Source organism: Amblyomma maculatum, chromosome 11, assembly GCF_055883805.1.
Source record: "Amblyomma maculatum isolate TAMU_Amacu chromosome 11, ASM5588380v1, whole genome shotgun sequence".
NCBI classification, from domain to species: domain Eukaryota; kingdom Metazoa; phylum Arthropoda; class Arachnida; order Ixodida; family Ixodidae; genus Amblyomma; species Amblyomma maculatum.
Genome location: NC_139354.1, coordinates 20,757,345 through 20,781,386, shown reverse-complemented (window position 1 = coordinate 20,781,386; position 24,042 = coordinate 20,757,345). Strand labels below are relative to the sequence as shown.

The 24,042-nt window shown below is 47.1% G+C and overlaps 1 protein-coding gene across 2 annotated transcripts in view; it reads left to right on the top strand.

Moving 5' to 3' along the window:
• Positions 1-1,357: 1,357 nt before the first annotated feature.
• The window catches only part of Bap170 (Brahma associated protein 170kD), a 91,008-nt gene continuing 68,323 nt past the window's right edge, over positions 1,358-24,042 (top strand). The window contains exons 1-3 of one of the 2 annotated variants that reach the window (XM_084583406.1): positions 1,358-2,225; positions 2,378-2,471; positions 3,140-3,237. In XM_084583406.1, the coding sequence (XP_084439532.1) occupies positions 2,137-2,225; positions 2,378-2,471; positions 3,140-3,237 (281 nt within the window). In that variant the 5' untranslated portion in view covers positions 1,358-2,136. Of the gene's footprint in view, positions 2,226-2,377; positions 2,472-2,728; positions 2,932-3,139; positions 3,238-24,042 lie in introns of those variants that run through there. The other variant, XM_084583408.1, reaches the window with a different exon arrangement.

Sequence of the window (24,042 nt, the reverse complement as noted above, 5' to 3'; positions counted from 1 at the left end):
ATTCGGATGAAGTCAAGTTTTGGGGGTTCAGCGGGGCCAAACTTTGGTGGTGGCCCACTTATATTTGCTAGTCACCACTGGGTTAGCCGTACTCAAATTAGGTTAGACGCTAATTTTCGTGAACTTAGGACGAAGTTATATTATATCTCAGGGGTCCAGGGAGGCCAAACTTGGGGTGCCTCACCTAAGTTTGGATGTCACCGCTGAATTGGACATGCGCGAATTGGTTAGACATCGGTTTTGGTAAAATTCTTACGAGACCCAATATTTTGGGGTGGCCCATCCCAATTTGGAAGCCGACACTGAATTCGCCATACTCGAATTAGGTTAGTCATCAGTTTAGGCACGATGTGAAGTTTGGGGGGGCAGGGAGCCAAATTTTGGGGGTGGCTCGCCCAAATTTAGTGATTCCCACAGAGTTGGCCATACAACTAGATCGGATATCAAATTTTACCCAGGCAGTGGATTATTGATAGTTTGTGCGGATAAACAGTGTCCACGCCACTCATTGCCCAAATATAGACAAGTAAAAGCTTTCGCTCTATTGAAAGCGCCTTTGACAGCCATGCTGTCATGCGCAGTGCGCCCGGCAAAGTGCATCACCCTAGAGGCATCTACAGGAGTTCAATGCCACCCTTGCTATATCCTTGATAACGGCTCCACTTCACCACATCAGACAAATGCTGTAAATTTAACTGCATCTGCGATTGCTGCTCATCAATCATTTCGGAAAACGGACACTGAAAAGAATTGCGAGATCTAAGAGCGATCTGCATCAGCAAAATCACGGTGAAAATAAAAGGTTTCTTTACCAGAATACTAATTCAGATTGGCACGACACAGATAGCTTGCGAATAAACATGCTGTATAAAAATATAAGCCGTAAGAACAGAAAGCACCCAGCGGAATGGGCGAGACTAACGGGACGTTAAATTAAATACCGCGCGGTAAGTAGACGACTTTTTGATGACGATGATAACGTAAGTAGGTGTCAGCGCCTCCTTCGGCACATCACGAAGGGAGCCACGGGTTCTCCGATTCTAATCACTGCACACTACGGTGTTTGACAAAACGCAGGCGTGTTATCTGAAACCTTTCAATGGTCATTAGAATTTTTGGAGAAAGACATCTACTTTTGTTGCTCACAGCACAGTGCGTGCCATGACGGGATGAAAACGAGAAAACAGGAGGAAAAATGTACGCAAAAGCATATTGAAAAAATGGTCACCAACACATTTTTCTTTTTGGCCGACCTCAACTCGTAAAACAGAACCGAAACAAAAGCAATTTTTTCCGGTGCCGAACAATTACTACCTGTTGGCGGTAGATGGCGCCTGTTGTACCGTCGTTCGGCTGCTTAACGATTTGTTTGCATCAGCCTACTTCGCGTACTTGATCCGTTTAATTTGAAAAGTAAACATACAGGTTCAATAAGCGCACAGAGAGATGTCGATCGTAGCACCGGGTTGCAATAACATCATAACAGGTTAAAGAAAACAGAAGACGATAAGTGTACAGGAAGCAGGGGAGAGACTGCACTCGCATGAATCACGACCAACGGCAGCGACGCATCACCTTTATTTCATGCGGAACCCTGGCGACATCGTCGCGGCAACAACAACGAAGACTCTGTCGGGAACGTAGCCGAAGCGTTCGCAATAATTTGGTTAACCAGGCGCGATCCTGGGACTAAAAACGAGCGAAACAAACGCGAAATCCAACCTGAGACGTCGACGCCGCGTCAGCCATCTTGGGAGAGCCATGAAGACAATAGTAGCGAGAGAGGAGGTGGCGAGCAAGCGGGAGAGGGGTATGTAATGACATCGATAGGTTTTTTTTTTAAGCGTTTTCTAACCTTGTGACGTTTTGGGCTCCGGTGTGATAGTGGTTTCTTGATGCGCGGTGCTCGGGATGTGCTGTGCTGGGGACCCGGGATGTGATCGGAGCGGGCCGGCCACCGAAAAACGTGCCCAGTGAGTGTGAATCGCGGCCGGGAAAGTGTCGGCGCATTGGCGCGCCTCGAACGAGGCTTAGCTCGCCATCGGGGCCCGCAGGCCTCTGCGGAACCCACCCGCTCGATGAACGTCAGGTGAGGCACCGCGGCGCGCGCGGGACGAGCTCCGTTGAGCCGGAGCCATGGAAAAGCTTCACAAGGAGCCCGGCGACTACACCAAGGACTCTTCGTCGTTCACGCTCGAGCTGCAAAAGTTCCACGAAAGCCGCGGGTGAGCAACTTCTACTTTTTCGGGGCCGAGGGAGTCCCCCGCGAGCCATTGTGGAAGTTTTTTTGCTCGGGGAAAGAGTTTGTCTTTGAGCGCCGGGTTTGTTGCTCGCGCTGCCGGACCGCTGCCTGACTGGGCCCTTTCGACGATCGCAGGAGTCCATTCCGGCATGCGCCTCGGATAAACGGCCGCGAAGTGGATCTGTTCGCCCTCTACAACAGCGTGACGGCGATCGGCGGCTGGCAGAAGGTAAGCGAGGGGCGGCGGGTTTTGAATTTACCTCCAAATTTCTTACGCGACACGGGTCCGGGACCGGTCGTTCGACCCCTCGGTCGGCCTCCGGGACCCTTCGCGTGGCATCGCGGCTGTCGCGAGCCCAGTTTCGGGCAGGATTTTTCGGCGTGTGAGCGTTTGAATGACCGTCGTGCGACGGTCGAGTCTCGGCAAGCTGGCGGGGGAGGGAGAGGGGGGACTCCGTAGTTCGGCACGGCGTTGCTGGCCCCTGCCTCGACGCGTCGGGTGAACGCCGGACACCTGGGCCGACGTGCGGTCGCTTCGGGGCCGTTCGGGCCAGCGGTTGCGGCCGTGGCGGGTGTTTCTGCGGGCTCAAATTGGGTCCATCTTTTCCGAAACAAAGGCAGGCAGCTGCGCTAGGACTAACGTGGATGTCTCCTGCTTGCTGCTTGTGCTGCCTGCGTCGCAAGCCGCTGTAAGCCGAGGCTGCAAATGCACGCAGGCACTCCGTGACTGCTTCTCGGTGGGGGGGTTTTCGTTCCGTCACCGGCGATTTAATCATTTGCCAGCGCAGCATGTTGTTGCTGCTAATCGCGGTGGCGCTGAAGCGAAAGCTTGCTGTTCATGAGGCGGGCCCTTTTCAACATTTTCGTTTTCTCGGCTCTCCTCCCCCTGTTTCCTAGGTGAACGACCTACTCAAGTGGGATTACATTCTCGAGAAACTCAACTTTCCAAAGGCCTGCGCCAATGCATCGCTGGCTCTACGGCAGATCTACGTCCGGTGAGTGTGTTCGTGAGGCGGCGAGCGCGCGCTGTGTTTACACCGGGTGAGCTTGTTTCCCTGGTCCACGTGAGACCGTGTCTGCGGAGCGCGCGCGCTTCTGATCCCATTCAAACTCGGTGGAGAGGAGGAAAGGCAGCGTGTTTGTGAGTCTGTGCGTGCGTGTTTTCACTGCCGCTTTGCCGGTCGGTGCCTAGCGTCGTTGTCGTCGTCGAACCGGACGCCGTTGTATCGTTGCTTGGGGTTCCAATGTTCGCGCGCTTACCCTGACATCGCTTCATGGGCACCCGGGGTCCACCTTGGACCCTGGGCCGGTATATGCACTCGAAATCGTGCCCATGGTATTTGAACTCCGTAGTTCTAGCTTACTTTCAATTCTGGTGAGGATCGTCGGCAGTGACGTTTTTCTAACGTCTAGTTTCGGAGTTGCCATGTTTTCTGCCTTTTGGGCAGCTGAGGGGTTTGGTGGGACGGGGAACACGTCGCCTAATTTTTCGACAAACATGCTCTGCATTTGAAAAGCTAGTTCTATGAACACTACCTCTCTTCTCAATGTGTATGCAGTGCTCATGCTGACATTACGGGGTAATGTGGAAGCTTCTCAAGACTGCCACCAAGAGGTTCGTCTTTTGATGTGGGAACCAGCTTTTTGAACTATATAGCAGTGCCTTTGTGGCTTTGGTTCAGGAGAGAAATACAGACTGCCATGGCATTAGTTAATTGGCACGGTGAAGAGTTATGTACTACTTTAACATTTGTAAGTCCACTTCATGCAATATTTTTTTTAAGTTACACTGCCTTTCTTTCTGGCTCAGCTCAGAGTAATTCTTGCTTCAATAGTGCATATAGTCCTTTTGAAAATGCATTTCAGGCAAAAACATTTTGTGCAATTTACGCTGTAAGTGGACTATAGATACTTGACCACAAGTTCTTGAAGAGTGTGCATGAGCCTTAAATTATCTTTCTCATTAATTTGTTGTTTAGATTCTCATTTAATTCTGAAAGGTTAATTGCTGGTGCACATTAGTTTCTACGGCGGTTATATGCTGTTCTTACCTGAAGTTATTTACTTAACCTGTGATGTCTGATGCACGCAAGCTTATGCATGTTTTACAACTGTCTGTAACACTGAAATATAAGTAAATATACCACATAAGTATTATGCGCAACTTGTTAGGAAAAAACAGAAATGGGAGGTTTCATGAAACAGAAATAAACAACAAATTAAACCTTGTTAAACCATTTATTGAGCATTGGAAATCTTGCAGTCATCAAAAACACTTCATTGATGTAATTTCACGTTGCCTTCACATCGAACACACGTCTGGTGCTAAAAATCTTTCTTCTGGAAGCGGACAGCACACAGGGGAAGGGCATGGCGATGAACAAAAACAAACCACGTCTATGCACTAAACTCAAGAGATTAAGGAAGGAGTATTGCTTGCAGTTCACAATGAAAAGATTTCTTTCCGTCCCCTTAGATGGAGGCAGAAAGCTAGGCGCCCGTGTGCTGTGCGATGTCAGTGCACCCCAGGTGGTCAAAATTTCTGCAATCCTTCACTATGGCATCTCTCATAGTCCAAGTCGCTTTAGGACGTTAAACTCCATAAACCAAACCTTTCCATCCCAGCTTGCTGCTGGGTTGCACTAGTCGAAGCTTCCTGCATCTTTTGTTTCTTAAAATAAGCAGTACTCCTAAACAAGGTATGATATCGTAAAAAAAATTTAGCCCTGATTCATGAACAAAACACGTTAAGCCTTGTTCTTGATGCATGATAGCCTTAGATGCTTACATGCCATAAAATACAACACTTTAAGTCTTCCAAATGCTTGTATGAATTTTTTGTAATTACAAAAGGCAAACTGAGAAAAGCATTTAATATTAATGATGCTGCATTAAGTTCAAAAGACAAGAGAAAGTATTGTGCACAAGTTTATGCCTTGCCACATGTTACTTTCATCCACAAAACCGAAGGAAAAAGGAATAATCTTGTCACACAGTTATGCAATAACACCACATTCCTTCTAATGATGGTTTGCTTCTGGAAGAAAATGCACTTGTAGATTGTTCAGGTCTCTTGGCTCCTAGAGGGACTGAATATTTTTTTGAACAAACGATTGAAAAAAATTTCAAGTTTTTAACCACAAAAATAAATATTTCACTCTGGGCCTGCTAGCCTGGGCTGCTTGTGGTTCACAACTGAAAAAACAACAAATCACCTTGACCACTTCATTTCCATGCTTTTCTCCCGAATGAGCTTAATTGATCCTAGGTTCCAGTTCCTTTTCTTCTTAACTCCTTAAGGGCTGTAATAAAAAAAATTTTTGTTCCAAAACTGCCAAGTTTTTTATGACAGAAAATGCTTTGATAACATGTTTAAAATAAGAAAATAGTTGCAAAAAATATACAGCAGCTATTAACATTTTATTTACCATTCCTTGTTGCCTACAGTAATACACCATACGTGGCTCCGTTTAGGTGTGATATAAAAAGTAGAAAACGCGATGTCTTGAATAGTCGTGCACACTTGCCCTTTCCTTCATAGTTCACATCAAGCTGGCTTAGATTGCTGTCTGTGTGTTAGCGCTCAAAGTATGGCACAATCGCGGGAGCTGGTCAGCGTCTCCTAGCTGCACTCTTCTGCTTTAGGCTCCTCTTGATATAAACGTCATCACTATCTTCCTCGCTTGAAGAATAAAACAAAGTCTACATCCTTATCACTTGCAATGTCATCATCTGATGGGTAATGTTCTCCCGTACTGGAATGCTGCACGGATGATGCCATGTTTGTTTGAAAGCGCCGGAAAGTGTAAGAGACACAGGACGCATCTTGCGCCATCTCGTGCGCAATCTATAATTCAGTAAATGTGCGAAACATAGAACACGTGCTGCCCTCTATTTTTTAAATAGGAAAGCACCATTTGACGAGTTTGGCTCGTTAATTCATTAAGAATAGACAAAACCACAAGGAGAGAGAAGAAAAATTGATGTTTAGATTAATCTCATCAAAGCCTGCAAGTAAGCATTGACGTACCTACCAGTTTTGTAGTCATAGCAATCACATAAAAAGGATCTTAATACCCCACACCTGGGGCTTTTGAGGTGTATTGTAAATAAATATACTCTTTCTTTGGTAAGCATGGCTAAGCTAAGGAGCACATTGAGGTTTTGCTTTTCGAGAAGTCCAAAGTGCTAGTATGCCATGTAACAAATTTTGTTTTAGTGATCGTAAAAAGTTAACAGAGAATCCAGCTGAGGGGCATTTTTATTGCTGTGGCAATCTAGCGTAAATTGAAAAAAATGGGGGGAGGGATATATTATCAGACTTTTATGGATATATATTATCAGACTTTTTAAAGATTCACTTTTGAATTGTCTGGGTGCCATGTTTCCTTGAAAACTGGGTTTGTGATCTGCAGAGATGGACTTGGGGAGCAAAGGAAACTTATTTCTACTGGTATAGAAAGTTTTTCTTTACGTTTCATTTTTGCAAAGGTAATGGTGGGATGGTATCCGTAGCACATTATATGGTGCTGTGTAATTTAATTCTTTCCTGAGGTTGCTAACGAGACTAGTTTATTCATACTTCAAAGATAGTCTTTGGCATGCGCAGCCTTGCACCTTAATTAAGCGGAGGGCAGGTAGGGGCAGGTGTGATTGTATTTCACACTTTTTTATGGGGTTTTAGTGGAGGAACAACCACTTGTAAGTGGCTGTCCTTTGGACAACTGCTGTGTGGTTTACGGTGGCAAGGCATAATTGGTCCACAAAGCTTAGTGGGATCATTCTGGAAGCTTACACACTTGGAAGGTTCGATTATGTCACTGAAGGAGTTTACATGCCACTGCGCAGGCAATTGAAAGAGATGTATGCAGTTTGCAGCTGTTCTTCGACGAACTGGAAGTTGTGGCTTATGTACCACACTGTTCAGTGATGTGAAGGGCCACCTGTAGGAAAAGTTTTGTCTGTTTTTGCCAGTGAACATTCATTGAGCCTTTTTTTTTTTGGCATGGGTATATAGCAGCTGGTTGTGGGGATCTACCTGGCGAAGTTTTTGCAGCGGCATGTGTTTGACCCATGTATGTATAACCACTTATTTAACAGCGCTAGCGAGAAGTTAGCAGTCGCTTGGAATTTGCTCCAGGAAAGAAGAGGGGGGAAATGCTGGCCGAGCTGTTTGCGCCATATTCTACTCGCAGGTGTTCAGTGGATAAAGGGCTTTGTTCTTTTTTTTTAATTTTTGCTGTTCCCATTGATAGATGGATTTTGCAGACTCATTCTCTGTCTGTTTAGCACTTTCAGTATGACCTTCACTCTATGCCTCTGTCTAGCTTTGCATGTGTTTGCACATATGTTCGAGGCTGGCAGAACTGTGCCATGCGTGTATGGAAATTACCTTTTGGAAAGCCATGAATCTCTGAGATACAGCTTGCTGTTGCCTTTTCTCTTTGCTGACCTGTTCTTTGCAGAATGGGATGTACATGTAAGGTGGATTTGTTTTTCACTCGCTGTGCAGAAATGTGGCATGCAGTTTCATTTCTTTTTACCCTACAGGTCGTTTTTTATGTCCGTTTGGTGCATGCAGCATATTTTCCTAATGCACAGACCTTTAAGAGATGCAAGGGCTAGTTGCTATTGCACTTTGTCAGTGCTGTTTAATTGCGATCCGTAACGCGAGCGGATTGTATTGATTCCTATCTGCAGTAGCAACTTTGGTCACCAGCGTGGGTGTGGTATGGTCGAAGTTGCTGGCACTCTTACATGCTGCTTGCACCTAATGTGTCTTATTTTTAAGCTAATCCCATGCAACTGACATTATCCAGAGGCATTCACTGCAGTTTCATTTTCATAGCCTGAGCTCCCTTCGGAAGTTAAACCCATAAATACCAGAGGTTTAATGTTGAAGCCATTTTATTAGTACTCACTGTACTCTTCGCTTGACCTGCACTTGCCTTGTGGTCCCATTCTTGTGATCTTCGGTTCTATATTTGAGTGCAGCAGGCAGCATTTCTATATTAGAATTGAGCACTTACCATTGTCGTTTGTTGTTAGGCCTAGCAAGGCAATGGTTAGTCTCAAATAGCGTAAAGTTTTGAAACTTTCTTGGTTATGTCCCTAACGGTGAAGTAGTTGGGGGCGCTTGACTGCTGTGCCCAAGGATGCGGGATTGAATCCCGGCCGTGGCGGCCACTTTTCGATGGAGATGAGAAGCAAGGCGCCAGTGTGCTATGCGATGTCGGGCACGTTAAAGAACTCCGGGGGATCAAAATTTCCGGAGCCCTCCATTACGGAGTCTCTCATAGCTTGAGTTGCTTTGGGACATTAAAACCCTATAAACCAAACCTTGTGCCAGTTATTAATGTTGCCACCACCACCACCACCACCACAGTTTTTGTAATAGTATGTACATTGATTTCTGAACGTACGTTTGTCCTGTTCCGTGCATGTTTGCTAAGCAGCCTGTATGAAGTACACCAATCGGAGCATTATCCCCCTAGCTTCGTGAAAGTGTGGCTTTGCCCAATAGGCTAAAATCGGAAAGGTAGATACGTCAAAAGTAATGGTTGTCGTTAGAGGGCCAACTCATTGCTTGCCCCACTTTTCGATGCTTTTCGCCCATGATTCCTGTGTAATCTTTCTAAAGACTTAGTATTTGTTGCTCACCACTCAGAACTGCTCCGAGACTGATTTCTATTGACTTGCACTTGTTGGCCTATGTACCAAACGATGCTTTAGCTATGCTTGCATTCTACCTTAATGAGGCATGGTAGGATTAGTCGATTAAAAAAATCATTTTTTTTATTTCATTACCAAAAAATAAATTGGTAGGGTTTTAATGCAGTTAAACTAAATAGGACTACAACCAATGTTGATGGAGACGATGTGCAATGCACAGCAAGAAAGTGTGTTGCATTATGCACGCTTGGTAATTGGCTGCAGCAATAGCTACATTGTTCCGTACTTGTTTCCCACGAAAACTTCCTGGGTTTGAATCCTCTCTGCTCCGACGCTCTTTTTTTTTTTTTTTTAGTGTGAAAGCACATCAGGTGAACAGAGCAAATATTAGATGAATTTGCTTGGCTCTTAACTAACCTCCAAATTAGTGCTTCCACATTAAAAATACTACACAGCGTGAGAAGCAACCCATGCTATGGAGAGTGCGGAGGAGCGCTCCGAGCCATTTAAAGGGACACTGATGACCGCTGTATCACAGTGTCTCAAGTTTTATGCAAGAAAAATTTAATAGTATGGCAGTTTATCACTGTTGTGTGTTCAAGAGCAAAATATAGATTTCTGAGATATTTTGATTCGAAGTTGAAGCAGCTAGCTCCCCTGCAGCTTTGCGTTTGTAAATTGAGGTAAAATGGAACCATGTGGCCATACAAAGTGCACAGCTGTGATTGCGAAGTGCTGTAACCGAAACACACTGTAATGAAACTGGCTGCCTGTTGCGCCGTCAAGTACAAGTTTTCTTTGCTTTCCAACATTTAGGGTCTTTTTTTTTTTTTTTTTCAGTCTTCTTTGTTTGATAAAAGTGTGCCTGCCAATTCGAAACAAAATTTAATGAACAGTTCAACCATGTCAGCGTAATGCACATGGGATGGTCTCAGAGGTCCCTTGCACTTCATGGCACTTGTACTCGTGAGAATGGGTGGTAACACCTTTATTTATAAAAGCTAAACAGTGAGGCCTCAGTGCACTCCAGAAGCATTTCCAGTGGAAAAATTATCAAATTGGTATTTTAGGAGTTGCAAAAATCTATTATCTTTAATCCTTCTAGTCATAAATGTTATAAGAACTGCATGCGCATGTGAAAAACTGATGCAGTACAACATGTATACAAAACAGCCACATGTTAAGTAACGCGAGGGAGCGTATTAGCTGCCATTTTTAAATGGCTTGTAGTGCTCCTGTGCTCTACCTGCTGCACTGTTTTGCTCCTCACAGTGTGTACTATTTTTTTTTTTTTTGTAAGAAAGTAAAACAATAGATATTTTGTCAGCTTCCCTCCCATACCCCTTTAGGGTGTTTTGAAAACATTTCGCATCACCGCAGGTCTACTTTTTCTGAATGAAGTATAGATACGAAATTTTTGTGCCATTTTTCTTCTTGTTAGTGATGCGTAAGGCATCCCTGTATATGGACCACTATGCTGTTTTTGCCTACGACTGCTAAATAATTCTTTATTGAGTTTTCTTTTCTGATCAGCTGACGAGCGATGTTTGTGACATCACAATCAAGTCTAGTCACGCGCTGCGTGAAAAAAAGAGCGAAATGATAGTTGATTCTTTGCTTCTCGTCATTGCTGTTCTTGAGGCAGAGGCTGGATTTAGTACTGTAGTGAATTCAAACGACGCAGGATCGATTACATTGCTGTTTTTTTTTTTTCATCCCTCACGGGACTTGACTTTGGCGTCACAGCCATCACTCGCCCATCGAAACTGAAACCGGTGAGAACAGAAATTGGGTTATAAATCATTCAGCACCTGTTGGCGGATATCATGTGGCGATACATGTACAGTAATGTCTTGCGCTCTATCGCAAGAGATAAAACACGAACCAGAACATTAGGTGTCTATACTCTTTTAAATTTCTCAACGAAGGGGCGTGCTGCGAGGACAGAGTTCAGCAGCTGCTCAGACAGTAAGGAACTATGGAGAAAGAAGAGAAACCTTAAAGGGGCACTGAAGAGAAATGGAAAGAGAGTTGGGGGACTGATAAGATAGCATTGTGTGATAGTAAATATGTTATTTTTACCAAAACAGTGCTCTTATAACCAGAAAACTTCATAAAACCTATTACCCATGGTGCCGTCGCTGCCGGATTCCCAAAGAAACTGTGAGAGACATAAATATGAGAGCTGTAGAGGAATGAGATTTCTCCTGATCCATGGCCATCCAGGGTCGAAATAAGAAGACAGCAGAGTGGCAAGCGTCCAAGTATGCGAAGTCTCATATCTGAAAGAGTGCTAGACAAATGGCAGAGAGAAAGGCTTGATGCAAGCATGAACACTGAATCCTTCTGTGTGTAGTTGGTGCAGGCAGAAAGTTCAGAGCTCAGTGGCATTCAAGCTCTCTTGTGCTTGCTAGGCATTGGTGAAGCATTCTCGCTTCACCCCTTTCAATCCGATGCAGTGTAGGCAGCAGGCCTTTCAATGGGAGGCAAGGCCAGGGCCGTGGCCTGCTTCCAGCCGCCATTGTTCACATGACTGTGGTTCCTCTGATTGTGAGGTTTGCAAGATATTTTAGAGTGATTTCACCACAGTTTGTTTATGGGCGCTTCGAATGTGGAAGGGTTTTTATGCACTTGATGATTTTTCATAAATTTCTTCACATTTTCATGCAGTAAAAACGCTGTTGCGGGATCAAATCCCTGCCGCGGTGGCCGCTTTTCGACGGGGGTGTAAAGCAAGGCGCCCATGTGCTATGCGATGTCAGTGCACATTAAAGAACCCCAGGTGGTAGAAATTTCCGGAGCCCTCCATTGCAGTGTCTCTCATAGCCCGAGTCGCTTTGGGATGATAAACCCCACAAACCAAACCAAACCACTGTTAGTGGTCCCAGAGGATAAAGCTCCAGCTTAGTTCAATATTTCCGTTTAGTGCCCCAGAATGGTTTTAGGACAGCTGAAAGAAAACAACAAAATAGTTTTATTGTCTTTCTTATTGAACTACTGCTGTGTGTGTGGAAGCATAAAACTACAATTTTCTCTCAATGGCATTTTTGAAAATTTTTCACCTGTGATATAGTTTTTCACTGAAATTATACTACAATAAGTTGCATAGTCTGAACCTAAACCTTAGATAACTGCATTATAAGGGCAGAAAAAAACAAATTGTTTTCAATTCTCTCAATTGATGATCACCGAAAGTATTGTTCTTCTTTCTGTATGATGCAGAGACCAATCTTCTTTAGGCTGATACTAAGGCTGCTAACATATGGAAATCACATGCAAACATTTCATGGGCATACCTGTTTCTGTTACACAGAAAAAAACAAGCTTAGCTACTTCGATACTTGCTATAATATTTGGCACTCAGGAGCTCTGGGCGAAGCAATGTTGAAGTAAACAAATTGCAAGGTTTTAATTGCGGAGCATTACTGATGTATGTAAAAAGTTGAAAATTGAAATATGCAGTACTTTTTGAGATGCAAAGTTGAAACGAGCTTTACCTGTATATCCTACCATGCCACCTTATCTGTGCTGTGGGTCCGGGCAGAAGCTGGAGAATAGCCGCAGGGTGGTTTTGGCGTTCTCCAGAGCTGGCCTCCAGAACAGTGGTTGTGATATGACAACAGTATGTTAGCTCGAAGCAGTTGCTGAGGCAGCAGCGTGCACTTGCTGCAGCGGCTGGCAGCAGAGGCACCTTGGAAAAGCTTGGCTTTGTGGTTGGCCGTATTGGTCCATGTGCTTGGGCTGTCCAGTAGTGTTGTATGAACCAGGCAGGAGAAAGCAAGAACTGCAGCCTTCAATGTGGCTTTCCCAAACTCTCTCTTCCTTTTAATGCCTAGGCAGCTGTTTCTAACCGGCGTTCATTGTTTTGCAACCTCAAGTGATTGCGAATCTGTTCCTTGAAACAACAGCGGCAATGCTTTGATATCCATTATGTTTGAAGGCATATGCAAACAGGCTATGCACTCTTTGTTTGAACATTATTTTCTTTTTTCAACTTTGCAAATTTTGTGAGCCTTCAATGCTTTAGCAACTGGGACAATTAGGAACCTTATCTTGGAAGGTCAGGTTAAAATTCATGTGAAGAATTGCCGGGGAAAATTTATTTCTTTTCACATGTTGCAGGAGTGGGAATTGATACAGTTCAAAACCATAAACATGTCTGCATGTGTAAAAAAAAAAAAAAAAGAAGAAGAAAAAGACATCGTGCGGCCACTTTTGAATACATGCTACAAATTTTATTATTTTTCTGCCATGTTTTAGGGGGGCTTTTCTTATACAGTACACATGTTAACTCTGGGTAACTCTACATATTATATGTATTTTTGCTTGGGCGAGTGTATTTTTGTGGTTGTCGTGGTTATATGTTTTTAGGACTGTTGCTACTTGCTAGGGGATATTCTCTTCAGTGCGTCTGCGCAAGGTATCATACAGAAAACACTGCTTTGTATCGCTGTTGAAAACGCACGTTTAGCTAAGGGGAGGCCTTGACTTCAGATCCCTGATGTGTAAAAATTTCAACACAAGGTGAAAGGGGCGTTCTTCGTTTGAGTTCACAGTGAGGGAAAGGGTCAGATTACTAATTCTAACTAGTTGTACAAGATCCCAGGAAGCTCGAAGAATTTGAGATGCGCATTAACATGGGGCATATATGATCATGATCACGTTGGCCAACTTACAGCATTACTTTGCCAAGCATGATGTAATGAAAGTTTGAGAGAGGTGCCATTCGGCGCATATATAATGCTATATAAAGAAGGGAGCTTCATTCATCCCATAGCGCTGTAACGTGAATGTAGCTGAGAAAGCCGAGCTGACTGTTGCCACTTTTCCTTGCCTTGTTCCAGCCTTGCTATCGTTTCGCGGTTTCCCAGCCCGGCGTCAGTTTCCGTCACCTGCCATCGCGCGCAGGTGTTTTGGAGTGTAAGGTTAGGGTGGGCGGGCATTTGTCTGCGTTTTCTGTGGTGTTGATGATAAGGGTCACGTGAACGGAGCGGCGTTCGTTCTGGACGATATCTGGCAAGTCCGGCGACGTCTCTGTTATCTTCCTTTTACTTAGTCTTGCGGCGCAGAAAGGATGATACGAAGTCAGCTGCGGCGTCTCGTTTCAGTTTCTTTTCTACGAAGGGGGCGGGGGGTAATTTTTCCCCTCGCGTGTGTTCTTCGCACATGTTAGAGATTGGAACAAAATCTGCGTTATCTGAACTCGAAGCTTATTGAGTGTTGGAACTGTGGTCCGTTTTTGTTTGTTTGACAGTCCTTCAGAAAAAAAAAAAAGAAAAGAAAAAAGTGATTTGAATCGCCATTACCGACGGCGAAAAAACGAATGAACCGGTGAAATAAATGATTTGTGCAAAATACGTCCTCCGGTCGGAACAAGCTTTCGCAACGTTCTCGTGCCACGCTGTGCATAATGAGTGTTTTTGGTGTTGCGCGTATGCAAGGTTACTAAGCGTCGCTAGTAGCTCCCGCGCTCGTGTAACGCTCCTCCCTCTCGCCCTCCTCTCTTTTTTTTTCTCGCCTGGTTTGTACCTTCGCCCCCTGCCGCGGTTACTCCTCCTCCTCCTCTAGCGCCACCGGCAGTTCGTTCACCACCGCACCTCCGCCACAACACGGTCAAACCGGCCGGCGGCTACTGACGGACCGACCCCCAACCTCTGAGTCAACGGGTTGCGCTTCCCTAGTTCCTCTCTCTCTTCTCATCGCGGCGTGCCGTTCTCCTCTCCCAACTTCCGCCTGGTGACCATTCTTTCTTGCGCGCTGCTGTCCTATCTCCTCTCCCACTATAACTTCCTTCCGCGTCGTCGTTCGTGCTCCCTTCTTCGCTCTTTCCCCCCTACCCCACCCCCTACCCCACCCCTTAGCTTTTCGATGCTGTGCTACTTTCTTCTCACTCGCTTTCTTTCCTTCATTCATCGCTGTGGTAGCGGTACCGCTACTCCCCCTCACGCCTGGCTTTGATTTTGTTTGGTCTCGTTTTTCGCGCTCTCTCACTCTGCTTATAACGGGATGGAGAGAGAGGCAGGCATGGCTCGCGGTCTTCTTTCTCTTCCTGTCGCTTGCTGGCGTCGAACTTTCTCGCCTCGTCTGTTCTTCCGCGCTCTTCGCAGCATCTTTCGACGGCGTCTTGCGTTTCCATGCCGACGGCCTTTTTTGACGCTTGTGGAGGGAGGGGAAAGGGTTGTCTGACCTTACCTCGTGGAGGGGTCTAGTAAGGCAGGGATCGCCGAGCCGGGTGTTGCATCCGTCTTTCCTCGCTGATTGATAGCACGAAAGCCGAAGTGTAGTGAAAACTCTGCTTTCGCGTCGTCGCCAGACAATACGTTCTTCGTGGCCGATTATTACAAGGATCCTAAAAAAAAAAAAAAATCTTAGGTGCAGGGAAAGTTTTGAATGAAGCCTAAATTGGAGGAGCGGTTCCTGTGAATAAGAAAAATGAATGTTCTGACCAGAGCAAGTCATTGTCTTAGTCATCCGCATTGTATGCACGTGGTGGCACTCAGCAAGCAGGGAAGTAGACGATCTTCTTTACAGCTATTCTAAAGGTGGAGCTCAAGCTCTTTGTCTTTTTTTTTTTTTTCGTTGTGGGGTTACGGGAAAGGTGGGCAGGCCCCTGTTATTCTTTGCCATCCGTTTGGCACTGTTAAGTCGGTGGTTGCGATGCTCTGCTGGTAGTGCAAACAGCCTGAAATCTTCGTCGCTCCGCCGTTTCGGCTCTTGGACCAGTAAGAACTCCGCGCGCAAAGCCACAGAAAAAAAAAAAAAAAAGACAAGAGTGTGCTCTGGGACGTGCGCTCATGCCCCTAGAAAAAGTAAGAAAAAAAAAAGCGTTAAAAAAAAAAAAAAAGCCGCCGCCCCCGGTCTCCTTGCTTTACAGTAAAGAATGCTTACCACACAAAAGCACCTGTCTCGCCGACGGTTACTGCGTGTTGAAACTCTTTTTATCTACGTTGTTTGACTGGCGACGGCTGGCGATCGGTCGCTTGGGCGACGCGTGCGCCCAAGCGGCAGATGGCTTGTTCACGCCGAGCGCACGGATGCTTTGTGCGACTCGCGAAGGGAGGCGCTTGGTGGCGGGGGTTCGCTGACGCGTGGTTTTCTGTATACGCTCACGTTGGCTCTGTCGGAGCGTCCAATTGGCTTTCGGCCGTGGGCGTGCGTGTATGTGTGTGTGTGCTGATAAAGAGATTGCAGTTACTTTTCGCTTGCTTCCGAGATGAAGGAGAGTAGGCGATACGGGCTCGGATAGGCGCGACGACGACTTCTGACCGGGCCTTCGCAAAGGGTTGTGCATGTGTGGCGAAAAGTGCCGGGGTTTCGCATGGGGAAAACTTGGACCCGACAGGGGCAGGTTGAATTGAGTTGTCGTGTCGAAAACCGGCTCGTCGAGTCAAGCCAACTCTGCTGCAAGGGGCGGGTTGACTCGCTCGACCCTGCTGCAGGAAGCATATGTAAATACGGTCGAGTTGAGTCTGGGAACAGTGGGAGAGAACGGTATGGAAAACGCAGGAGATTCGTCGAGGGAAAAAAAAAAAAAAATAAAAATCTGCGTCTGGTTCCATTCGCTTTTTCTTCGTCGGGTTGGGTTCATGTAAACCCGGTAGGGTCGACTGCATTCAACTCGACTCGACTCCCGCAGTCTGGTTCATGTAAAAAGGGATTGTGCCGCTGTTATATCCGCGGAGTTTGCGATGTTTGTGTGACGACTCTTGCTACTATGCGTTTGGGCGTTGTGGAGGACGTTTTCGGCTCTCCTTGAAGGGCCGATGTGATCGCATTCCGGGTAACGCGAGCAGCTCGAACCACTGGTGCTCTACATATGCCCCCCCCCCCCCCCCCCCCCAGATAGGTTGTTTTTTTTTTTTTGTTTTGCCAAAAATCGTAACAAAAGGCTCAGAATTATCTCATTTACAACCCATAGAAACTCCTTGTGACCACCACTGGTCTTCGCACCCAAGAGAGGATTATAGGGAGCCTACATGTTAGGCCGAGTGGTAATGATAATAAAACTCCTTTTAAGCATTACTTGAAAAAAAAGAAAAAAAAAGGTAATTTTTAGGATTTCGCGCTTCGAGTTTTAGACAGATCACGTACTCCGTATGACATGGAGACACTGTTAGCATCATCTATCCGTTCAGAGGGCTATGGAACGAAAAATGGTAGGGGTAACATAAGATAGGAAGCGTGCAGAGTGGGTCAGAGAAATAACTCAAGTTACTGACATTGTAGTGGAAATTAAGAAGAAGAAATGGACATGGGCAGGACATGTAGTGCGAAGGGAGGATAACCGATGGTCGCTTAGGGTAACAAACTAGATTCCAAGGGAAGGAAAGCGTAGCAGGGGTCGGCAGAAAGTTAGGTGGGCAGATGAGGTTAAGAAGTTCGCAGATGTCAAGTGGATGCAGCTAGCACAGAACAGGGTTAAGTGGAGAAATATGGGAGAGGCCTTCGCCCTGCAGTGGGTATAGTCAGGCTGATGATGATGATGATCCGTTCATTGACGCGTGCTTGTCTCCGTTTCCTGTCCCCGCTTCGGAGAGGGGGAGGCGAAATTCAGGGCTTGCCGGTGGTAAGAAAGAAAAAGCACGATTCGAAGCGGTCTCTCCCCCGCGTCTGTTCAGGCTCCTCCTGCCGCTACCGGTTGTTGCGCGTGGTGTAGCATTTATCGATGATCGTGCGGCGAGCGTCGGCGGCTTGCAACCGACCGAACCGGGTCCGAATCGGCGTTGGCCTTGAGCAAAAGCGCCTGCCGGCTGTCCGGAGCTGCTCACATTAACGTCACCCCCCTCTCTCTCTCACACGCTCTCTCTCTCTCTCTCGAGGCCCTTCTTCTCCTCTCCTTCGGCCACCGGTAGTCACCGGTAGTCGTGAAAGAGCTGGGCTTACGTTTCTTTTTTTTTCTTCCCTTTATTTTTTATTTGACGGCTCGTGGTCCTTGTCTTCGGCTGTGTGCTACACAAGCCGTGACGTTTTCGCTGCCTTCGAAGCAGCTTGGCTGAGAGCGGGAGGAAAGGCGAGGACGGCGGATATCTCTGCATCGGCCGGTCGACCGTCTTTCGCACGCTGCGTTGCTCTGGGGGTACATTTGATCAGTCATTCTTTTCCTTTTTTTTTGGTCAACCTAGTTGCACGCGCCGGACTTCATCGCGGATTCAGCGGAGTTGTCCGGCCTCCTTTTCTGCCCCTGTGTGGTAGTGGTAGTGATGGTAGCTGTACCCTCTTCTGGATAAAGAAACGTGTTCAAGCGTGTGGCGTGGCGACCGAATGTGGTTCGTCACGTTGGTATCATCATCGCGGCGTGGGAAGGGCGCGACCTTGTCAGGTGGTGTCCTGTCTGGTACTCTGCGATTGCGTTTTCCCATGCTAGGCTGCCATCGGACCTCACCCCAGGGCACTCTGCCAGAGTACTAATGCTGAAATACATTAGACGTATTTTGCGAGGAGTGGACAGGCTTTTTTTTTTTTTTTTTTTTTTTTTTTTTTTTTTTTTGCTTTGGTGCTTTTTTCTATAAGTGTATGCGTTAGACGTTCTATATACATTGATTTCTCCGCGATATTATTCTTATATCAGTTCAGTTCAGTCGTGTCCGACTCTTCGTGACCCTATGGACCATATCACGCCACGCTTTCCGGTCTCTCACTATCTTCCTAACATCACATAGCTTCATCTTCAGCGCCTCAATGATGCCATCTATAACCATCGCGTTCGCTGCCTACCCCTTTTTCGGTGACCCTCAACCTTTCCCAACATCAAATCTTTCTCCAGCGACTCCTCTCTTCTCATCAGATGACCAAAGTAGCTGAGCTTTAACTTTAGAATTTGACCCTCCAATGAGCAGTCAGGGTTTATGGTCGACAATATCGACCGCTAAATTATAACTGAATTCCTTCTGTCGTGCCGTTTCGGTTTTGTCTACCGGGCGATGGCAGGGATGTCGCAGGTGGGTTTTGGGCCAGCGATACGGTGGTAAAGAAAAATGCAATCTCTGGTGCATCATTTTCTATTGATACAACGCTTAGTTATGGCAGCCTGCTTGAAAAGTGGGAATGACAACAATTACAGACCGTGCATCACCGACTATAAGGCAGTTTTTTTTTTGCGTGCTGCACATGACCTAAACCCACCTATGGCGTCGCAGCCATCTTTCGGTAGATGAAACCGAAACAGCGTGAGAAGAGGAGCTCAGTTGTAGGCTATTCAATGGAATTAAGTTGATACTGTTGGGGGATATATGCACACCATTGCCATTGGGTGTGTGTCGTTTCAGAGAGGAAATGTGTAACAAAAATTGTGTACCAGTATCCCTAGAATATGTGATGCTGCGAGTTTGAATCTAGAAGCTTAAGGAAAAGTGGTGCGATTTTTTTCAAGCCCAATTTTTCAAGTAAATGCGGTTTGTACTTTTGGAATCTTTATTATTAACAATAATGAAGACTGTCAACATCTTTTTAGTTTACGCCGTATGTCGATTGCGCTATATCATATTTGCATATATAGAACAAATTAGTATTAATAGCGTGTTAATTTAAACAGCTGAAACACCGCTCTGACCAGCGCCTGGTGCCAGCGATAGAATTTCATCAACATAATCGCGCATCCACTTCAGTACAAATGAGTGCATTCTCCCCCTCCCTGGTAACCATGTCATTTGCCAGCCGCCCGTGTTAATCCTCGATGTAATAATCTCTTTCGCTTACGAGACTTGTTTCCCCTGATACGTTTCTTTTTGCCTCTGAATCCGTGGTTTCACCGACGATTGGTCATCTGCGACGGGGAAGAAAAAGAGGGCATCGCAGCATGTTTCGTGTGTTCACCAGTGAAGTCGGATATTCAGCAGGGGTAATGAAGTGCTCGGCTAAGGAGCGAAAAAACAAAAACGCATGATGGCACACCCTCAGTGGTTCCACCATTAACCCCATTAAGAGTCTGGTGAGCCGTCAATGCTACCCATTAGCGGACTGTCATTTCTGGCGCCTGGTGAGTCCAGCCGGCGATTGTCAGGGTTCGTCGAGCGCTTTTTTTTTTTTTTTTTTTTTTTTTTTTTTTTTTTTTTTTTTTTTGTGGCTGTGATGGGTAACCTAGATTCCTCTAGAGGCGAGGCCCTCCCTCGCATCCGATGAATCGCTTCGGGGCTTCTGGCAAAGATCTCGATTGAACAACGGATTGATTGAAAACATCTTTATTCGCGTGAGCCTTTTGGCGCGCCTCCTTTCGATGACTTCCAGATATTGCAAAGATCTCGATTGAACAACGGATTGATTGAAAACATCTTTATTCGCGTGAGCCTTTTGGCGCGCCTCCTTTCGATGACTTCCAGATATTGCCCCCGTTATAAAAAACAGCAAAACGCCATTAGTTGCGGCGGGGCTGCGAACGAAGCAGTTTCTTACAAGGTTGAATAGTGACAGTATTTCTACTGTCGGCGCGTTCGGGTTCGTTCCGTGTCCGATTTTGAACCCGCTTTCTCAGTATTGTCTGTCGAGTGGGGCGAGACCCTGAGCCGGCGCTGTATGAATGTTCCGTAAACATAAATCCACCTGAAACGAATAGCTGTTTGGTGCGGATGTCAGGTCAGGCGGAAGAGAGACTACGACGTTGCGTGTGTCAGGCCCGCGGCCGTGTACACTGTGGAGACGGGGGACGTCGTGACGATGCGTGACGGACAGGCGATGAGGTGAGGGAGAGAGGGCGAGGGGAGCCGACCTTTGGCAGTCGGGTCCCGGCGCTTTCGCTGCGAACAGCGTGTTCTGGCTGGGCGCGGCGTTTTCTCCTCCGCTTCAAGGCCACCGCCTGGGGCTGCTCAGCCGTTTTCTCCTCGAGGGCCAAGTGGGGAGGGCCCTTCCGTCGAGGAAGCGGGCGGGAGCGTGCTTTGGCTGTGTCGACGAACGCTGTGGGAAAACGGCGTGGTACGCGGTCTCGGACGAGGAAAAGTTACATTGGATTTAGGGGCTGGTGTTTATGGGCCGAGATTTCCCGGCTTTTTTTTTTTATTAGTGTATATTTTTGTATTAGTGTATAGCAGGGGGCGGCAGAAAGTTAGGCGGGCGGATGAGATTAAGAAGTTCGCAGGGGTCAAGTGGATGCAGCTAGCACAGAACCGGGTTAAGTGGAGAAATATGGGAGATGCCTTCGCCCTGCAGTGGGTATAATCAGGCTGCTGCTGATGATGATGATATTTAAAGACGAGGTGCAAATTGGTAACGTGTATGCATTATTTGCCTCGGTCGAAGAGCGTTGCGTGGCTGCTTCGCCTTGCGAAAAAAAGTGGCGGAAAATAGTTCTCTTTAGTGGCATTGTTGTTGGCTGTAATACGCGCGTTTATTCGCGCAGTGACCGCATCGTATGTCTGGGACTCACAATTGGTCATATTTGGAAATAAGTTTGGTCTCTCCCGATTTCGAGCTATCGAAAAATAGGAATGGCGTAATTGACTTGCCTTCGGTGGGCACCCGATCCGCACCGCTGTGGAGGAGAGTCACGGTAGTTCCAGAGTAGTAGTTGAAACCACTCGGTCTTTCTGACGTCGCTCGGCGATCGTGTGCCGTATGCCGTTATTATTTGGCACTGACGGAACTTCCTCAGCTGCGCTCAGGTTCTAATACTCCTTTTCGCTTTCCTTGTACTTGCCTGGCCGGCGCTTCCTTACATCACGTTGTTTATGTGCTGCTTGATTTGCGTATTTTTTTATATTAAGGTCGGTTTCTTGATGCGTTGCAGCCTGCCCTTGCGCGCTCTATCAGCAGGAAAAGTAATCTTGCCTCTTTCGGCCGCCCGCTAGTATTTAGGCCGCCGCTCTTTCACAGTTGTCCCGTGCAAAGGCTGCGAACGTTACTGGCTCGTGCGGCGGCGGTGGAGGGGGTGATAACAGGGCGGAACGTGTCTTGAAAGGAATGTCTGTGAGCGGCTAGTTCTCGCACGCGCTACACTGTAGCGGCCTAGGGTTGTTCTAGGGCGTGCTTTGTTGTGTAGACTTGTGTGGCCTTTCAGGTTGTCGATTTACAGTTGGTGTCTCGCGCTGTTCACCCCATCCATCGTCTTTCTACTGTGTGTTTCGTGACTGATTTAATGCGTTATTGCTAGCAACGGGTGTGAGCATGAAACTCGTGACATCACGCTTGTTTTCGCTATGCTAAAACGCGCTTTCTGAAAAGGCTACTACGATAGGAACTTCTTGGCGTAGACGAGCGCTCTTTCGAAAGTTCGCGTTGATGCAGCTGTAAACGATTGCTTAGCGTTGGCTGTGAGCTTCGGTTACGCACAACTGAGCGTCGACCTTTTTCGATCCTCTCCCTTTGATGCCCCCCTTGGTGATTTGTACAATGCGGCTAGCCGCTGTAGCTGCGTTGCATTGAGCGTCTTCACGGTCGTGCACCTCGCAGCATTGTTGAGAAATGTGTAGCGTGTTTTGTTTCGCCGCCTCTCTCCCTTCTTGCGCCTGTGACAGTGTTCATCTGATCGTGCGTGAAACTGTTGGGAGGAGGACGGAATGACGTCACAGATAGTGCGATAGAAAGGGAGCGCTAAAAAAAGTGACGAAAAAAACAAGGGTAGAAGAGAGAGAGGCTGCGACGGCAGGGGGTGTGTTGCGTCGTCGGGCTGCTTTTGTCGACGCTTTGTGGAGAGGAGGTTTGCATGGGGAAGGGTTCTTTGTGCATCATCATCATCATCCTCGGCGTTGGTCGTATCTTTCTTGCTCCTCCCTCGCTCTTTCTTTGCTCGGTGCGATGGCGGAGAGGCGACCGAAGTCCTCTTTCCCTACCGCTTGCCGAGCGGGGCGAGGAGAAGGGTCAGGGGTCGTTGACATACGCGGCTCGCAGAAAGGGCACTCGCGACCGACTGTGCTTGTGTTTGTTCCGTCCTCCTCCTTCGACGGGGGTCGCGTGCCGTCGTAGAGGCCGAGAGACGCGACAGTGAGGGAGGGAGGGCTGTTCAGCGCACGTGTTTCTCTTCTCAAAAAAAAAAAAAAAAAAATGAGGAAGCCACCCATGATTTACTCCTCATTTCATTCTCTGCACCTCAATAAAAAGTTTTTCAATCAATCAATCTTCTCAAAAAACACGCTTGCTCGCGTGATGACGTCGCATATTTCCTTTTTGCGTTGTGCTCAAGCGTTAGTGACACTTTGCTCGAGAGGGGGGGGGGGGGGTAGAGTAGAGGGAGTGGAGGGGCAGAATCCAAGCTGTGCTTTTATTGGGTTGTAGGCTTTCTTGCTCTCATCGCCGCGGAGCCTGTTGTGACAACTCGACCTCCACCGCGGAGATCATATTTCTGCGTGTAGACTCTCCCGCGGACCTTGGGGCCGTGCTTGTCCCCTTCGTTTCGTAGTGTTAGTAGGCAATGCTTTTGGGGCATCATCGCAGCCTTGGCCCCTGTGCTTTGAGCGTGCACCTTGTTCGCCGTAGGTGCGGGGTTCTTCGTATCTCCGTTGACATTAGTTCGATCCACCGGCTTTAAGTATGCACAAGCTCTCTGCTGACCTGGTTCTCGGCGCTGATCTTGCGCCGTTATAATGAAATCGTCACCATCAATTTCATATTTTTTTTTTATTTCCTGATGGACAGGTGTGTGGGAGGCTTCAGAGATACACATCTTGGCTATCGTAACTAGATGCCTCTTTTATGAACCTTTTTTTTTTTACTTTCCGGCTACATAATGGAGAATGGGAGGTGTGGGAAGACTATAGAGAGATTTAACTTGCCGTGATCCGCGATCCGCCATGGTGACCCTTTACCGTGCGTGGGCGGGGCGAACAAGCTCATTGGTCCCGACGCGGCTGGTTCATGTGCGGACATCCAGTATGTGGCGCCATCTATCCGCGTCGAGGGGGTTTGGGCATGCGCAATGGAACGCGCGGTGGCGGATCACGGTAGCGGATCACGGTAAGCTAAAACTCTCTTATGTGTCTGTGCTTGTCGGACAAGGCAGAAATTTCGACGTGGAATGGACATGGAAGGAGATGGTAGAAGGCAGGAGCCTTCTAGGAGCTCCTGGAGGATCTTGTGGCGCCTAGCTCGTTCTTGGCGGGCTATGGTCGGGCGGTGATTGTGGGTGGGCCAAGGAGTGTGCAAGTCTCCCGGAAGGGCTGCTGCATGGGATAGTTGATCAGCCAACTCGTTGCCGTGCGCACCAC